We start from the raw sequence: 15627 nt of genomic DNA, 5'->3' as shown, positions 1-15627 counted from the left end.
TTCTTCTCCTTTACCGTTATCCATCCACCCCCCCCTTCCTTCCCCGCACGGTGTACAAGTAATTGCTCCGGTGCCTTCGGACATAACAGACAAGCCAACTGTTGGGAATGCAGATTTCTCTCTCTCTCTCTTTCTCTCTCTCTCTCTCTTTCTCTCACTCTCTCTCTCCCATTCTCTCACACTCACACATAACTCCACAGGGTCGGACACAAATCGAAAACGGTGCACTCTCCATCGCGGCGCTGAACCTGTCAGACGTCGGGATGTATCAGTGTGTGGCTGAAAACAAACACGGCGTTATTTATTCCAGCGCCGAACTAATGGTGTTAGGTAAGATTGCCTCCCCTGCCCGCCCCGCCACCTCATTTTTATCCTGTGCTATATCTGTATCCTGGATCCGCTGTGTTTAAGCATCTTGTTTGATCAACAGAATAAGGGGGTGGGATATGAAAAAAGGGAAGAAGTAGAAAAAGAGAAGAAATTATAAATAACGGGTGCAATTGGCGAAAAAAGCACCAAAATATGTGGGACAGGTTTAGAAAATGGAAAAAATGCAACAAGGGAAACTGGGGGGGGGGGGTTTAGAAAATGAAACAAAAAGACGAAAAAAAATAGGAAGAAGGTAAAAAAAGACACAAATCGAAAAAGGGGCACTCTCCATCGCTGAACCTGTCAGACGTCGGGATGTATCAGTGTGTGGCTGAAAACAAACACAGTGTTATTTATTCCAGGCCAAACTGATGGTTTTAGGTAAGACTGCCCCCCACCTCCCTGCCGCCTCGTTTTCATCCTGCCCTATATCTGTATCCTGGATCCGCTGTGTTTAATCATCTTCTTAGATAAAAAGAAAACAAAGAATAAACAAATCAAAAATCCATCATTTGACTCATTTGATGTCGCTGTAAAGCTCTGAGACAGAGAGAGAGAGAGAGAGAGAGAGAGAGAGAGAGAGAGAGAGAGAGAGAGAGAGAGAGAGAGAGAGAGAGAGAGTAGAAGAAAAAAGAGGGAGTGTCTCATTTTACTTTCAAGCGTTTCAGGGTATTGATCAGGGAGCGCTTGGTGGCGTGTTTCGCGGGGCTCATGTAGATGGCGTATTGATTTGATTTCTTTGCCCGAAGGTTTTGATGACTCCTATCATATCGGAGCGGCTGGTCCAGCGAGGAATTCTATTCCGTTGTCTTCGATGCGGAATGACATTTGAAACATGAAATTTAATGGAAAAAGGAAAAAGGAAAAATTTGAAAATGTAAAAATGGGACAACATTTAAAAAAAGAGGAAAGAATAGAAAAAAAATTATAAAAAAGGGAGAACATTTACAACAAAGGTGGGAAAATGGGGAACATTTAAAAAAATGGAAAAGGGGGACAATTTTGGAAAAAAGTAAAAGGAAAAAAATGAGGTGAATCAAAAAAGCACTGGAGGGGCGTGTCTTTGTGTATGTGTGTATATGTGGTTTGGGCAGATTCCCCTGGCTTTGAGAGTTGAGGCTGGCATTTTAGGCAGCAAGTATGGCAAATTCATTCCAACAGCAAAGTTGCCCTGTTAAGCTTGTTGCTTGTATTGTTATCTTTTATTCTTTCCTCGTTCTCTCGTCTTTATTTCTGCCTGTCTGCGCGCAGCCTCGCCTCCCAGCTTCTCCAACAGCGCGTTGAGGGCCCTGCACAAAGCCCGCTCCGGCAGCGAAGTCACTCTGGAGTGCAAACCACGGGCCTCCCCGCCAGCAATCAGCCTGTGGAAGAAAGGCAATGACATCCTGCAGAAAAGCGACAGGTAGTATCATCAGCCTGCCGACAGAAATGATGTCGACGTTTGTCGTAGAATCCGCAATTAGCTGCGCGCGTGGTTGATCCCGATAATGGAGCGCTGGCTTTGACCCTGTGTTTTGAAAGATGAAACGATTATCATATGGAGCGCAGCAGTCGAATAATGGGCTTTCTGAAATTAACATTTTGATAGCGTGAGGGACTGAAAGGGGAGATCGAGCCCCATGTAATAGTGATAGAACGCTGTGATCTCAAACTGCAACGCCACATTATGACTCCATCATTAGAGTGTAATATAGTGAGTAACAATGCGTAACAACATATCGATGCGCTGTACTCACATAAGAAGACATTGTGTACTGAACAGAAAGCTATATTTATTTATTAAAGAATAATGTTACAAAATGAAAGCACTGATGTATTCGAACATGTAACATTTAGGTAACATGCAACTATACTGAGACAGGAAAATCCTATCCTATGTATTAAAAAAATGTAAATACACTATAAGATGGCAAAATGTAAAAGTAATAATAACTATATTCATTTAATATTATTATTTTTTTTATTAATTAAATATTATTAAACAAATAAAATATTTATTAATTTGATATTATTTTACATTTAAAAATGTAAATAATTAAATATAGCTTTGCCATTTTTTTCCAACTTGGGCCTTGTTGTTGGCTCCCATCATTTATAACTGTTCATTGTGCAACCTCACTGGACACTTTATCATTGAGAATTGTTTCAATACAGTCCAATGGGTCAAACATTTCAGCCTTGATATAATTTTCTGGTTTATTTTATTTAGATGTGCAGCCACATCTCTACCCATAGAAACTGTTGCATATGCAAAGTCTCAGTTGTTACAGTTGACATTTTGCCCAAGTCTCAGCTGTGAATAGATGCTCTCTGTCCATCAGGATCTCGCTGTTTCCCAACGGGACACTCAAGATCGCCAATGTGACCAAACGGGACGCGGCCAGCTACACTTGCGTCGCGAAGAACCAGTTTGGGACAGCGAGCACCACCGGGAGGCTGCTAATCACAGGTGAGGGCCTTCGCGTGCAATAACCTTCTCGGCACCAGGAAAGCTCCACCTCCCAAAACAAATTACCCTTTTATTGCGTCTCGGTTCTCTCACAGTTGAAGGTGAACAATTTGTTGTGACTGTGTCTCTGTGTTTCTTATACTTGTGGTTATCTCCCTAGCCTGTTATTAGGATCTAATGATACTTAAGAAAGCGGTAAACATTATGCTAAATAGTCATTAAGAAAATAAAAATGGTTATTTCCTAATTAATCAATGCTTATAAATAGAGACACATGACTTAACTGAGTGTTAACATGTGTGTGTGACAGAGAGCAAGAGAGAGACTATGCATTTCTAGCCTACCTCACTTTAATTTCCTCATTAGTTCCTAGCTCATGCTCTTACACTGAAAGACAAACCCTTTGGAATCACCATTGAATTCAATCATGGTGACCTTTCTTCATCAAGGCAAAACCCCTCTCCACCAGGTCCAATTCATTGCTCGCCACAATATCCACCATCTCGTTTCGCAAACCTTTCTCCCCGGAATTGACCATGGTGCCGCTGTTTAATGCCACATGGCATTAAAATGTTGTTAGTAAGTAGCCTTGGAGTCATGCAATACAGCGCCTAGCATAATAGATTTAGTCGTGAATGGCGCCAGAGGTTGGGGTTGGGGGGCGTTAAAAAGGGTTCTCGCGCAGAGAGCAATTAACATGCGAGCCTTGTTGCCTGTGTTGTCTGGCCAGAGCCCACCAGAATCACCCTGAGGCCCACCAACATGGAGATTATTGTTGGCGAGAGCATCGTGCTGCCCTGCCAGATTGCCCGTGATCCGGCGCTGGATGTCTCTTTTTCCTGGGCCTTCAACGGCCAGCTCATCGACTTCCAGAGGGACGGCGATCATTTCGAGAGAGTGGGTGGGGTGAGTCATCTCAAGTAATATACTCCGTTGCCGTTTCTGCCGTTATTCTGGGATTAATTGGGACATACTGTGTGATGCGGCGAAGGGTACGCTCTGCTGCCCTGCTGAGGGCCCCATTAGACACTCATAGCGCCAGAGTGGACGAAGTTGTCCCAAGACTTGCCGTAGCTGAAAACTTTCCCCATGAATTTATTACCGCCACCAGAATTAATAGCGCAGAGGTAAAGGTAATAAGCTGGCTGTATAAAAAATCACTTGAGTGTGTGTCACATTTCTATGTTGTAAAGCCCTTTGTAACATAGAGATTAGGGTTTGGCGATGTGTCCATATAATATCAGTATCGTGATATGAGACATATATTAGACATTAGACTTCTAGCCGCTCTAATCAATGCCTCTCCCTGCTTACTAATGACTATAGTAATTCACAATGATCAGCCAATAGGCGTCCCCAAAATATCGTCAAATTATCACAGTATCAGTTGAAAAATATTGTGATATTTGATTCTACCAATATGTGTCAATACTGCCCAAATAGGGATACTGTTGGATCAATAATCACAATGCTCACCTATGGAATGGCTTACAGTACATGAGCCAGCAGGCATTGTGCCTCTAATGCCAATCTTGGCAAAAACATATTTTCAGACCAGAGCGAAAGGCCTCGTTAACAAAGTCTATATCGTTTTTTGCCCTTACAATTTATAATCCCCTTACCGTGAGGGAGAATATTTCAATATCGCCCTCCCCCGTTCTGCCGTAATTCAATTTGCATACCTATTTATGGCTCTTGTGCCCTGCAATAATTAAGTAATGAGCGCAAGGAAATGTTCACTTCCAATCCTCACACCTTGAGATGGTGAGAAGAGAAGCCTCTCTCTTGAATATTTGTTCCTTTTGATGGGGCACTAGGCAATTGTGTTCTTTATCTGCACCAAAATGTTTTACAACCGTCTTTTCTCTGTTTGCCATAGTGCCAGTCATCATTCAAGGTTGGCAGCTTTAGCATTGTGCCGAGTGCTTGGATATTCACGTCTGCAGATTGTTTAAGGCTAGGGTTGGGGGAGTAAGGGAACACTTATAATAGGATAACATAAATGACCACAAAATGGTACCTGTAATCCATTCTAGTTAAAGAAGATAGAAAAAAATTTAATTAGAGTTGGAGTACGTATTTCCTCTGGCTACATGCACCACATATTTATAGTATTTCTGAATAAAGATGCATTTCCAGGCTAAAGCAAAACTTGCACATTCAAATATGATAAGAGAGAAAAATGTGCCTGTCTGCAGGGAAATTAGAGTGAGCATCAACGGATTAGGCAGGCATGTCTGATTTGAGGGAGCATCTGCAGATACGAGCCGTGGCACCTGAAGCCGCATGCCAGTACGCGCTGTTCGTACCATCAGTGTGCGCTGGCCAAATGGGTATTTCAGCTTGTTCTCGTCTTACTAATAGAATTGCAGAAGGGCATGGCTTGAATTTCACTGTTGTGATTGTAATTGGTGTCCTGCTCTTTGTGTCATGTGAAGACAAAGGCCCTCTCCCAATACCTGATCCATCTGCAGCCTTTAGGCTCGGCCAGATGGATGATTAAATCGGCAATCAATGGAATCGATCGCTACTGACATTATGACAGAGGATTTTTTAATTTTTTTTATCTGCCAAATCCGAGCAGTGAAACGGTGTAAGTGCAGTTTACCGTGTTCTGAAACTGATCCCTCAGAGCGGGAGTGGAGAGGGGGAAGCTGAGGGAGAGAGCAAGCAGCCACTCTCTCCCTCAGAGCTCCCTCAGTTTTGGATTTGTTATTGATTATTTGGAATGTTCATTCTCCAAAAAGCGTTCTTGTATTGTGTGTTAAAAAAATGACTGTGATGTTTTCCCTTTTTCCATTGTTGTGACGTTGTGTGTTGTGTGTTATGTGTAAACCTCATTGTGAAGTGGATTGTCTGAATCAACTACGACCACAGAAATTGACGTCCTTTCATATTCTTTCATATAGAATTTATTTTGTTTCCTTAGCTTCTTACTTGTATGGAAAACGGTGGGGAGGGGAGACGGTTCTCCGGTTCGGAGGCCAGCTTGGGGCGGTGCTGGAGTGGCTCAGAGCCCGGTGGGGAGCGTGGGGGTTCTCCGCTTACGGAGCGACTGTCCCTTTCTGTCCCATTACAAAAAACCCTGCGTGTGGTGTCTGGTGCCGCGTCACACATAATTAAGTAGTAGTTTTTAGTTTAGTTTTTGCATTGAAGCTTTACACCCCCCCCCCCCCCCTTCCCGATATAAACGTAAATTGGCAATCGCTGCCACAAGCCAACGCCGATTGGAATTTTTCAATCACCCAAGCCCAGCAGCCTGGAGGACATAGGCAAGTACCTAATTGTGTTTAAGTATTTCTGATAATTGCCAATGGTGCCCAAATACACATCAAGACAGCAACTGTGCAGAGGATTTTCAGGACACATCAAGACACAACACTTTGTTAATATTTGTTGGATATAATATATCCAACAAATATTAACAATGTGTTGTGTCTCAATGTGTATATACTCGCACGCCCAAGTGGGAATACGTTCTCCCATGGATCCTAGAATGCAATTATGTGGCAGTAAAAGTTACCGCATGAATAGCCAGTTAAACTGAGACTCACTTCAAGCATTGTAATTGTAATAGGTATTTTCTATGGAGGGGCTGCATCTAGTCTTTATACTGTAGGTCAGTGAGTGGGGTTCATTTGCTCGGTATGTGCATGCAGTGAGATAGAAACCTGCAGGCGTCCCTAAGCCAAGGCCTTGTTCATTGCTAAACACTGTTGATTTTTCATTAAGCTGACTGAGCTTGTGAGCAGGTTTTGTATGGCAGAGCTATTTGCAAAAGAACTTTGCAAATGCGAGATAAAGATAACTTAAGGCTGCATTTTCTGCTTCACATGCACTTTCTCTTCATCTTGGTCAAAAAGCAAATAACTGCAAGCCTGAACACATGTTTGCTTAATTTCCTTCCTACTTAGATTTAGCGAAAGGTCGTCTTTGCTTGTTCTTAGTTACTGGATGGTCTATCTTAAAGCTACAGTAAGTGATATTTTATTTACTTGTTGCAGAAATCCTGATATATCAGGGGTTTACAAGTGTTGTCCGTCCTATGTTACCTCAACGGCTGCTGAGATTTCAAGCAATTTTCAATCTCTGCTCCCCACCCCATGAACAATGCTGCTTATACCCCCAAACTGGTTTTAGTATGCTTGGATGAACCTTCAGCTTCAAACGCCCCGTGTCGCAAGGCCCCTCTGCTGCGAAGGCTAAGAAGGAGGAGCATCACGTTTGGAAAAGTTGGTGGCAAGTTTCTATGCCAGTTGTCATTGATTGCAAATTGTCAAATATTACATTTCACAGTTCATATAGTATGTCGTGAAGCCCATCACAACATAGAGATACGTATTTTCACTCCGAGGAAATCCAAATGTGATCAGGATTTGTAATCAAAATGTTCATCCATTACAATATCACAAGTTCTATATGGAACATTCACAGTTTAACATCGTATCAGGACCCAATCGCTGAGTTGCGGTCATGCTAGCTTCCTTAGCGCAAACAGCAAATGCAAGTGACATTGAAAAGCGGAGAGGCATATAATGAGATGGGGCTTACACAGAGCCTGTTCCCTGTAACCTGAAGAGATTACCACCATCCCCCACCCTTTTGGACAACAGCTTCTGATGAATGAATTAGCATAATTAAAGCAAATCTGCTTCATCACTTCCTGCTTGCCAAGCCAGGACACCTTTACCATTGGCTCTGTGCTTTGGCCAGCTGGGGGGGTTTGACATGGAAAGGGAGCGGCCGACCCCAGACCACAGGCTGTCAGGCTCACGGAGAGGAGATGCGGAGGAGCAGGAGAAAAGACAGGAATGCAGTATGTAGCCCTAAGCCATGTTTAAGCCGGCTTCTCAGCTCTGCCTCCGCTGTTAGCGACCCAGCGAGGGCGGAGTGCCCGGCGCAAATTTATGCCCACTTGCCGCAGAACCGAGCGGGGGTGATGAAATCTGACATGACTGCAGTGTGCCATACCTGGCTGCCCCCCCCCCCCATTGGCAAAGGTAGAATGTCTCCCGGAAAGTGGTCCGCTCGATTGCAGTGTTTTGACATGCTTTTTTCGGCAGGGCACTTTGAGAGATGACATTTAGGAATTTGATAACCGTGCAGTGTGAGGCTGAGACAATAAAAACCTCCACAGCATCGTTCCTGTCCCCGTGCTATAAATTACTTCCTTACCCCCACTTCATGCCCTGCACCAGGTTTTTTTTTCTTCATTCTGGATTGCCGTGGAGTGGAGCCATATGTAGTTGAGAAAGTTTACAATATCAGCTTATTTAACCTGCCTTCCTGTCTTGATTTTTCTTTTCTGTCTGTGTGGCATTCGAGGGGACGCAGCTTATTTTAAATAATATTTGCTCATTACACTGGGAGATGTACTCGTATCCTGCTCGGGCTTATGTGATTACAGAATAATCATCTTCCCAATTAACTATGGGAAACGTTTGTTTTTGCGGGTCCTGTTTATGGCTAGTGGTTGTTTTTGGTGGAGGAGGAGGAGGAGGAGAGGAGTGTGGCAGTGGTTGGTGGGGGTGGTGGGGCGGGTGGTGCTTCACGCCTAAAGGGCGGCCAACAGCGCTGTTTGCTCGCTGTTCATCTGTCATTCCCGTTGGATTTCCGTGCCAGACAAAAATCGCTCGGTCCGGGGGAAGAAAACAGTGACACAAACCCTTTCAGCCAAAAGAGCCAGTTCACTTTGACAATGATGTAAAGACAAATTGTGCAACCTGTGCAGCTCCATTGTTTGCTGTTGTGAAAGTGTGTTCCTCTCCGTGACATTCTGCCCATTCTAGACCATATCAGGGGATCTGATGATTCGCAACATCCAGCTGAGCCACGGGGGGAAATATGTCTGCGTTATTGACACTGATGTGGAGAGCCTGTCTACCTCCGCCATCTTGGTTGTCAAAGGTAACGGAACCAGCAGCTTCAAATTGCATGCAGCAGTACATTCGAGTCCTATTGAGAGCCCCAGACCTCCAAAGTATGAAAACACCCTTAATTTGTGAAAGCTTGATGGCTTTGATATGTAGCCAAGACCAGAGGCTGGGGGACAGGGGGGTGGGCGTAGGATAGGAACATAAAATAAGACGCAATGCTGATTCTGACTCAGCTAATTGTCCGTGGAGCTAGGCCCCCCCGGTCCTCCAGTCAAGGTGGCTGTGGAGGAGATCACAGACAGCACAGCCCAGCTCTCCTGGAGCCCGGGCCGGGACAACGGCAGCCCCATCACCGGCTACATCATCCAGGCCAGGACCCCTTTCACTGTGGGGTGGCAAGCCGTCGACACAGGTACCCCTGATTTAGGATGAAGAATGTGCCGCCTCACTGGTGTCTGGAAAATAAGCAACTGAAAAACTGTGAACGTGTTGGTGTTGGGTGTTGGGTGTTGTGTTGCTTCTTTCAAGAGGTTCCAGTATCCTGCAGTGTTTAGCCTAGCAGGGTAGATAAAAAGAAAGTAACAAATTAGCTGTCAAAATTCCAATATTTTGCTCCACTTTGCGGTATTCCTCAAGATATACTTTGTATAATAATAACGAGAAGCCACTACAATTTCTTTAATCAGTGTTTTCCTGATAGACGTTAAACTCAGTAACTAGGAATACAAAACTTCAAAGACTTAATTCTAAATGGCTTTCGGTAAGGCGATAATATCTGGCGAAAAGATAGTGTCGAAAAGTTGAGATCTATTAAACTTTTTCCAACTTCCTTCCTTCCTCCTTACCCAGAAATAAATTGAGCTCAGGGGTTATCCCTCCCGTTATTTATCTGCTTATGTGACACCAGTAGGATCTGGGTTCTCATGAGGTTCTGCTTCCTCGCTCTGCAGTGCCGGAGGTGGTCAAGGGCAACATGCTGACGGCCACGGTGGTGGGTCTGAACGCCTGGGTGGAGTATGAGTTCAGGGCTGTGGCCCGCAACAGCGTGGGCATGGGGGAGCCCAGCCCCCCCTCGGCCAAGACCAGGACAGAGGACGCCGGTACTTCTCCTCGCTGTCACAATGTTAGAATAAAAGAAAGCCTTCAGCACACATACTTGGAGTGGCATTTAGGCATGTTCAAAAACACATAAGACACAAGGACATTATGACAAATAGGCTCAGACACGTGTATATTTACATCTGCAAATATGCACTCAAATACAACCCCCCTGCCCTCAACACGCACACACACACGCCCCATACCATTCAAGGATGCCAGCGACTGACATTAAAAGCTACTTGAATCGGTTGCTGATTTGACAGATTAAATGCGATGCACCGTTTACTTAGCACCACAATACAGTGCTTCTCCCGCCACCATGCTGGATATGCATGAAGCGGTCGTCCAAGTCCATCGGCGTTTCCAAAATATTGAGTTGGGCAACCAAATGTTTGGGGCTCATTTGTTTATGCAAAGTGACATTTTTTGGGCTATATAGAGAAGTCCCCATAGTTAGGGGGTTTTGCAGAGTGTAAAATTGGGAAACAATATTCGCCGCCTTGTCATGTGGCGGTGGGGAGCATGGAGGCTTGTCACCGGGCGCTGTAAACTGTGCTCTAATTGCTCCCCTCTGGGCTCCACCTCGCAGTGCCTGATACAGCTCCCACTGATGTCGGAGGAGGAGGCGGCACAAAGTCTGAATTAGTGATAACATGGGAGGTAAGTCATCTGTCACATTTTACTGTTGCCGCCGTCACCCAGTAATGGTTTTGCTTAATTGTGCAGAATCGAATGGAGCGGTTTTATGACCTGCATTAGATCAAGGCCCACCCCCACCACCCTCTCTCTCTCTCTCTCTCTCTCTCTCTCTCTCTCTCTCTCTCTCGCTCTCGCTCTCGCACTCTCCCTCTGGGTTTTGAATCTGAGCGCCATTTCGTCCATCAAATGGATTTCTAGTGAGGGGACACAGCCAATTCCAGCCGAAGACTTCTTGCACCTCATCCACGATTGTGCGACCATGCGGGAGGGAAAACGATAAGACAAAAAGCTTCTGGATGCTTAAAGAAAATGGCCGTGTTTAATTGCCTCGGCGTCGGCACCATTTTGGGCCAGCCGGGGCTGTTTCAGTGGGCTTGGCGGTCGATGCGTTGGCACAGAGACGGGCCCGTCTGTGTCTTGGTCCGTATGCGTTTTAATATCACTATAGTTTTGTGTTTTGCTCCCAGCCTGTGCCCGAGGAGCTCCAGAACGGCGAGGGCTTCGGCTACATTGTGGCCTTCCGACCGGTGGGCGACGTGACCTGGACGCGGGCGGCCATCTCCACGCTGGGGGTGGCCCGCTACGTCTTCCGGAACGACACCATCCCGCCCTTTGCACCCTTCGACGTCAAAGTCGGGGCGTACAACAACCGGGGCCAGGGGCCCTATAGCTCCATCACCACTGTGTACTCAGCGGAGGAAGGTACAGTAGGAGAAGGAAGACAGTGATACCTAAATAAGCCCTAAGTTCCCCCTTCCCCCGCTTGCACACTTACAAGCGTGCCCTTGAATAGTAATGATAATATAAGTTCCCTCTAACACTGCAGGCTATTTTTATTCCTTCCCTCCGCCCCTCTCAAAGCTGGAAATGTCAACGTGATATTAGTTATTGCGGCGGTAGATTACAGGAAATCCAAGCAGACACTTACCACACCTCACTGTCAGGGAGGTATCCTGTTAATTTAATTTGCCAGGCAAGATAGTCTTCCCTTATGTCAGTCACAGATCCTATTAAACTGGTGTGCCGGGGAAATAGCTTTTTAGTTAAACTAGTATTCTGTGGCTGCTTTTTCCATTGCTATAAGTGTGTGTGTGTGTGATAATAGTGAATGAGTCCGTGGGATTTTCACCGGCGCTCTATTTCTGCAGTCCCCAGTGCGGCTCCGAAGAGGGTTAGGTCTCAGAGAGTGTCTGCGGCTCAAATTGAAGTGATTTGGGAAGACCTGCCCACCACCCCCGAAAGAGTCCTTGGATATGAGGTACGTCGTAAATACACTCGCTGACTACTCGCTGGGGTGACAAAAACCTTTCTTGTATTTCTTACCATCCTCAAGTGTATATCCCTTGTCTCTTAATTATACAGCATCATTATGACCATATTTAAGTACAACAGGACTAGTAACTGAGTACCTCTCCTTGGGTACCTCTCAAGCCATTTTGTGTTAAGAATAATAACGCCGCAGGATGACCTTGGCTGCATTGGTGCACGACAGCTACCCCAAGGAGAGAGAGAGAAAGAATTCTTCATCCTTTTAAGAAGGCAAAGAGAGCTTTGCATTTCTCTCCTGGTGTTCTTTCAATATCTGCCACCTTCTGCCCCTCAGCACAAAGCGCCTTGGTTGCCATAGCTCTGGCCGCATTGTCTCCATAGAATGGGTCTCATTTTGCCAAACGCAATCCCTACCACGCAGAATCCAAATCTGACACTCAGAACCCGATACTAGATGATAAGGTAGGCTAGACTATTTTGGAGTGCACTGTAAATTGAAATCTAGTCTGACGATCACGCCTCCGTCTTTCTTCACATTTGCAAATCACTTATTGCAGCCGCATTGAGCATATACTGTAGAATCATCAGCATATAGTGGTTTACCCGGGGGCAGACTTTGCGTTTCTGTTCATTTATTTATTGACTTAACTCTTATTTTACTTAATATGCAAAAGTATGAATATTGAATATGCCCCAGAGCTAGCATTGCGTTACTTTATTTGCCTCATCAAATATCCCTTCACCTGAGCCCCTTAATTCAATTTAAGACCCCCGAAGGAAAGCAATTAGAACTCGGCGTCTCCTTTTTACAGGATTATACACCATTCACGTCCATTTTTACATATTTTGAAATGTTTTAATGGTTTGTTGATCTCCAAACCGCTGCTAAACCATTCGGCTTTTACAAAGGGGGGTTTCTATGGCCTGGTGTGGTTCACCCAGACCAGCTAGTACCGACATGATGGGGGTTAAGAGGATGTGCATCAACAATCAAGAACCCAGTAGCGGGAAAAAAGTTTGATGTATTAGTCATCAACCCCTCGCACCCTACCCTCACTGCAACAAAAACATACAAGCATTTCAAATTGGGTGGTGGAATATGCCTTTTAAATAGAACGCTAAAAGGCAGTTTGTCTCCTTAACTGCCTTGAACAGGTGATGTACTGGGAGGACGACACCAAGCCCGACACAGTTGGGAAAGTGCGAATCTCCGGCAACTACACGCTGGTGAACGTCACGGGGCTGAAGGCCAACACGCTGTACTACCTTGCCGTGGCTGCCTTCAACACCGCGGGCACCGGGCCACAGTCAGCACCCATCAACACCACCACAAAGAAACAACGTGAGTGCATCCCGTCCCTCACCTCACACTGAATCTTGGGGAGAAAGAGACAAAACTGGAAGGAATCGATTCCTCGTGGTGACACTCGCATACCAGAGTGCTACCCTAACCTATTAGTTTGACACTGCTTTGCAATTGTTGTAAATATTGAAATGCTGCACTGGGTTCAGCACACTCAGACTCCAAATTTCCAAGTGAGAAAGAAGGGGGTGAAATGATACTGTATAAAACAACATTCTGCAGAACCAGCAGGCTGTGAACTTTCTGCATATATTCCGCTGCAATACAAAACATTGTTTGTGTAAAGGATGCAATTGTCTGCATAGCCTGGAATACCTCGTTGCCTTGCCTGTCACTGTGAGTTTAAATCATCTCCATGTGTGTCTGTGTGGTAGCTCCAGGTCAGCCGCCGCTAAATGTGGAGTGGACCCTGATGGGCTCCCAGCTCACCTTGCACTGGGATCCTGTGGTGGCTGCGGAGACCGAGTCACAGGTCACAGGATATCTGGTAACTATCTTTTTTCGGGTTGATGTCACAATTAAAGTGGGGAAATGTCTGGAATATGTGAAAGTGTTTTTCAATGGAAATAAGAAGGTATACAATAGGAAAATAGTGGGGGGCGTTGCATATCTTGATAGATAGGTAGACAGACGGATAGATGGATAGATAGATAGATAGATAGATAGATAGATAGATAGATAGATAGATAGATAGATAGATAGATAGATAGATAGATAGATAGATAGATAGATAGATAGATAGATAGATAGATAGATAGATAGATAGATAGATAGATAGATAGATAGATAGATAGATAGATACCATATAATAGAAATTCATTGGATTGACCTTGATTTGACATTTGACCTTTTATTCTTTCCTTGAACGTGAATTCTTCTCAAAAATAAGCTTTCTATTACAACTTGAGATAGAAAGAAGCATAACTAATACGTTTTATCCGCTAACCCTTCAAGGTCCTGTTGAAGAGGCACCATCACAACGACGTCAATGTGGTGGTGACCAACAAAACCAGCATGGAGCTCTCTCTCTCTGCCAGCGACAACTACCTTGTCCAGATCAAGGCCCTAAGTGAGGGCGGTGAGGGCGCCGGCAGCGAGCCCCTTCACATCCACAAACTGAGTGAGATCCTGTCTTAAATTCTTACCAACATAATATCTCATTTGGCTTTCCGGCCACAAGAAATCACAATCACAATCAGAATATGTGCTTTTAATATATACAAGTAATCTTGGTGCAGTGCTGTACAGACAATTAGTATTAAAAAATAATAACGTTCTGAAAAAATATATAACAATAGCTCAATAAGCAAAAAATAGCCAATATATGAGATACACACAATATACAAAATGTGATTCTATGCACAGGATAATTTATAGGTCTAGGTATAGGTGATTACTATGTAATTACCAAATTATTACTATTACTATTACAGTGAATGACAATTTAATGGAATTATTTCTCCAAAAAACTACCCTTTTAGAAAATACGCATGCAATGTCATCCATCTCTGCAATGGGGTTATTATTCCTTGTTGACTGGCTGCACCACACCGCCGCATATAAAACAGTTTTGAGCCCCCGCTTTCCTTCCTTCCTTGCACCCTCGCCTGTCAGGCCTTTTGACGGGACACGAGCGGCATCTTCCCGCCGTTCCAGAATGGCCTTTCCTGTTTGAAAGCCATTAATAATGGCACTACCTGGGAAAACACATAGTCGGCCTCTTGATTTATGAGGGGGGGCTAGAGTTGCTTTGGCCAAATGTAGTTGTCGCTCTTTGCACTGGAAAAAGTGAGATATTTTATGGTCTGTTTTTTTTTTTGTTTTTTTTACAGGCATGGGAGCCCAGGGATCGGGCGTGGCTCGCCTCTGCCCACCACACCTCTCCACCGTTCTCATCCTCCTCACCCTCTTCTTCATCGCCGCCCTCCAGCTAGGACCCTCGCACTACTGAAGGACGGAGCGGGAAAACAGGATGGACACGGATTGAGGGAAGGATGGCCGCCATTTATTTTTCCAGGACACTCCCAATGAGAGACGTCAGAACTTATGTGCATGGCATCGTATAAAAAATCCAATCTTTTTTCCAACGTCATCATAAGTGCCGCTATCGCTTTTTGGGTACATTTTGTTTCTTCTGGAGTCCATGAATATTCTTCCGTGTGGCAGAAGGTAAAGATGTCCACGTGAGCTACATTTCGATGAGGATCCTTCCATGATACCTCATGCCTTAAAGCCATTTTTGCCAAATACAAACCAAAATAGGCGACGAGGACATTCCGTTTTTACGGTTAATTACAGTGTTCTTTTAGACACGGGATTGGATTGGTCTTTTATGCTATATACACTATACACAGTATACTGTAATTATACTGTATATAGGAGCATTTGTGTATGAAGAAGACTGATTCACGATCCTCTCAAGGTGAATATATTAACCGGACACCCCACCCCCACCCACGCACACACCCTCCAAATGAAATGCCGGATAATTCCTTTAAGAG

The 15627-nt window shown here is 44.7% G+C and overlaps 1 protein-coding gene across 1 annotated transcript in view; it reads left to right on the top strand.

The window, feature by feature from the left end:
* Positions 1 to 15077, top strand: part of cntn3b (contactin 3b) — a gene marked incomplete at both ends in the record, with an annotated part of 49304 nt that extends 34227 nt beyond the window's left edge. The window contains 14 exons of the mRNA XM_080000431.1: positions 201 to 330; positions 1621 to 1771; positions 2691 to 2818; positions 3549 to 3724; positions 8608 to 8725; positions 8948 to 9106; positions 9645 to 9794; positions 10385 to 10455; positions 10962 to 11196; positions 11643 to 11752; positions 12919 to 13105; positions 13501 to 13613; positions 14081 to 14246; positions 14959 to 15077. Of these exons, the coding sequence (XP_079856557.1) occupies positions 201 to 330; positions 1621 to 1771; positions 2691 to 2818; positions 3549 to 3724; positions 8608 to 8725; positions 8948 to 9106; positions 9645 to 9794; positions 10385 to 10455; positions 10962 to 11196; positions 11643 to 11752; positions 12919 to 13105; positions 13501 to 13613; positions 14081 to 14246; positions 14959 to 15077 (2013 nt within the window). The remainder of the gene's footprint in view (positions 1 to 200; positions 331 to 1620; positions 1772 to 2690; positions 2819 to 3548; positions 3725 to 8607; positions 8726 to 8947; positions 9107 to 9644; positions 9795 to 10384; positions 10456 to 10961; positions 11197 to 11642; positions 11753 to 12918; positions 13106 to 13500; positions 13614 to 14080; positions 14247 to 14958) is intronic.
* Between the last annotated feature and the right edge of the window lie 550 nt (positions 15078 to 15627).

This window comes from Zeus faber (genome assembly GCF_960531495.2).
Source record: "Zeus faber genome assembly, chromosome: 5".
Taxonomy (NCBI): Eukaryota; Metazoa; Chordata; class Actinopteri; order Zeiformes; family Zeidae; genus Zeus; species Zeus faber.
The sequence above is the reverse complement of the archived record's forward strand: the minus strand, read 5'-3'. Positions and strand labels throughout refer to the sequence as shown.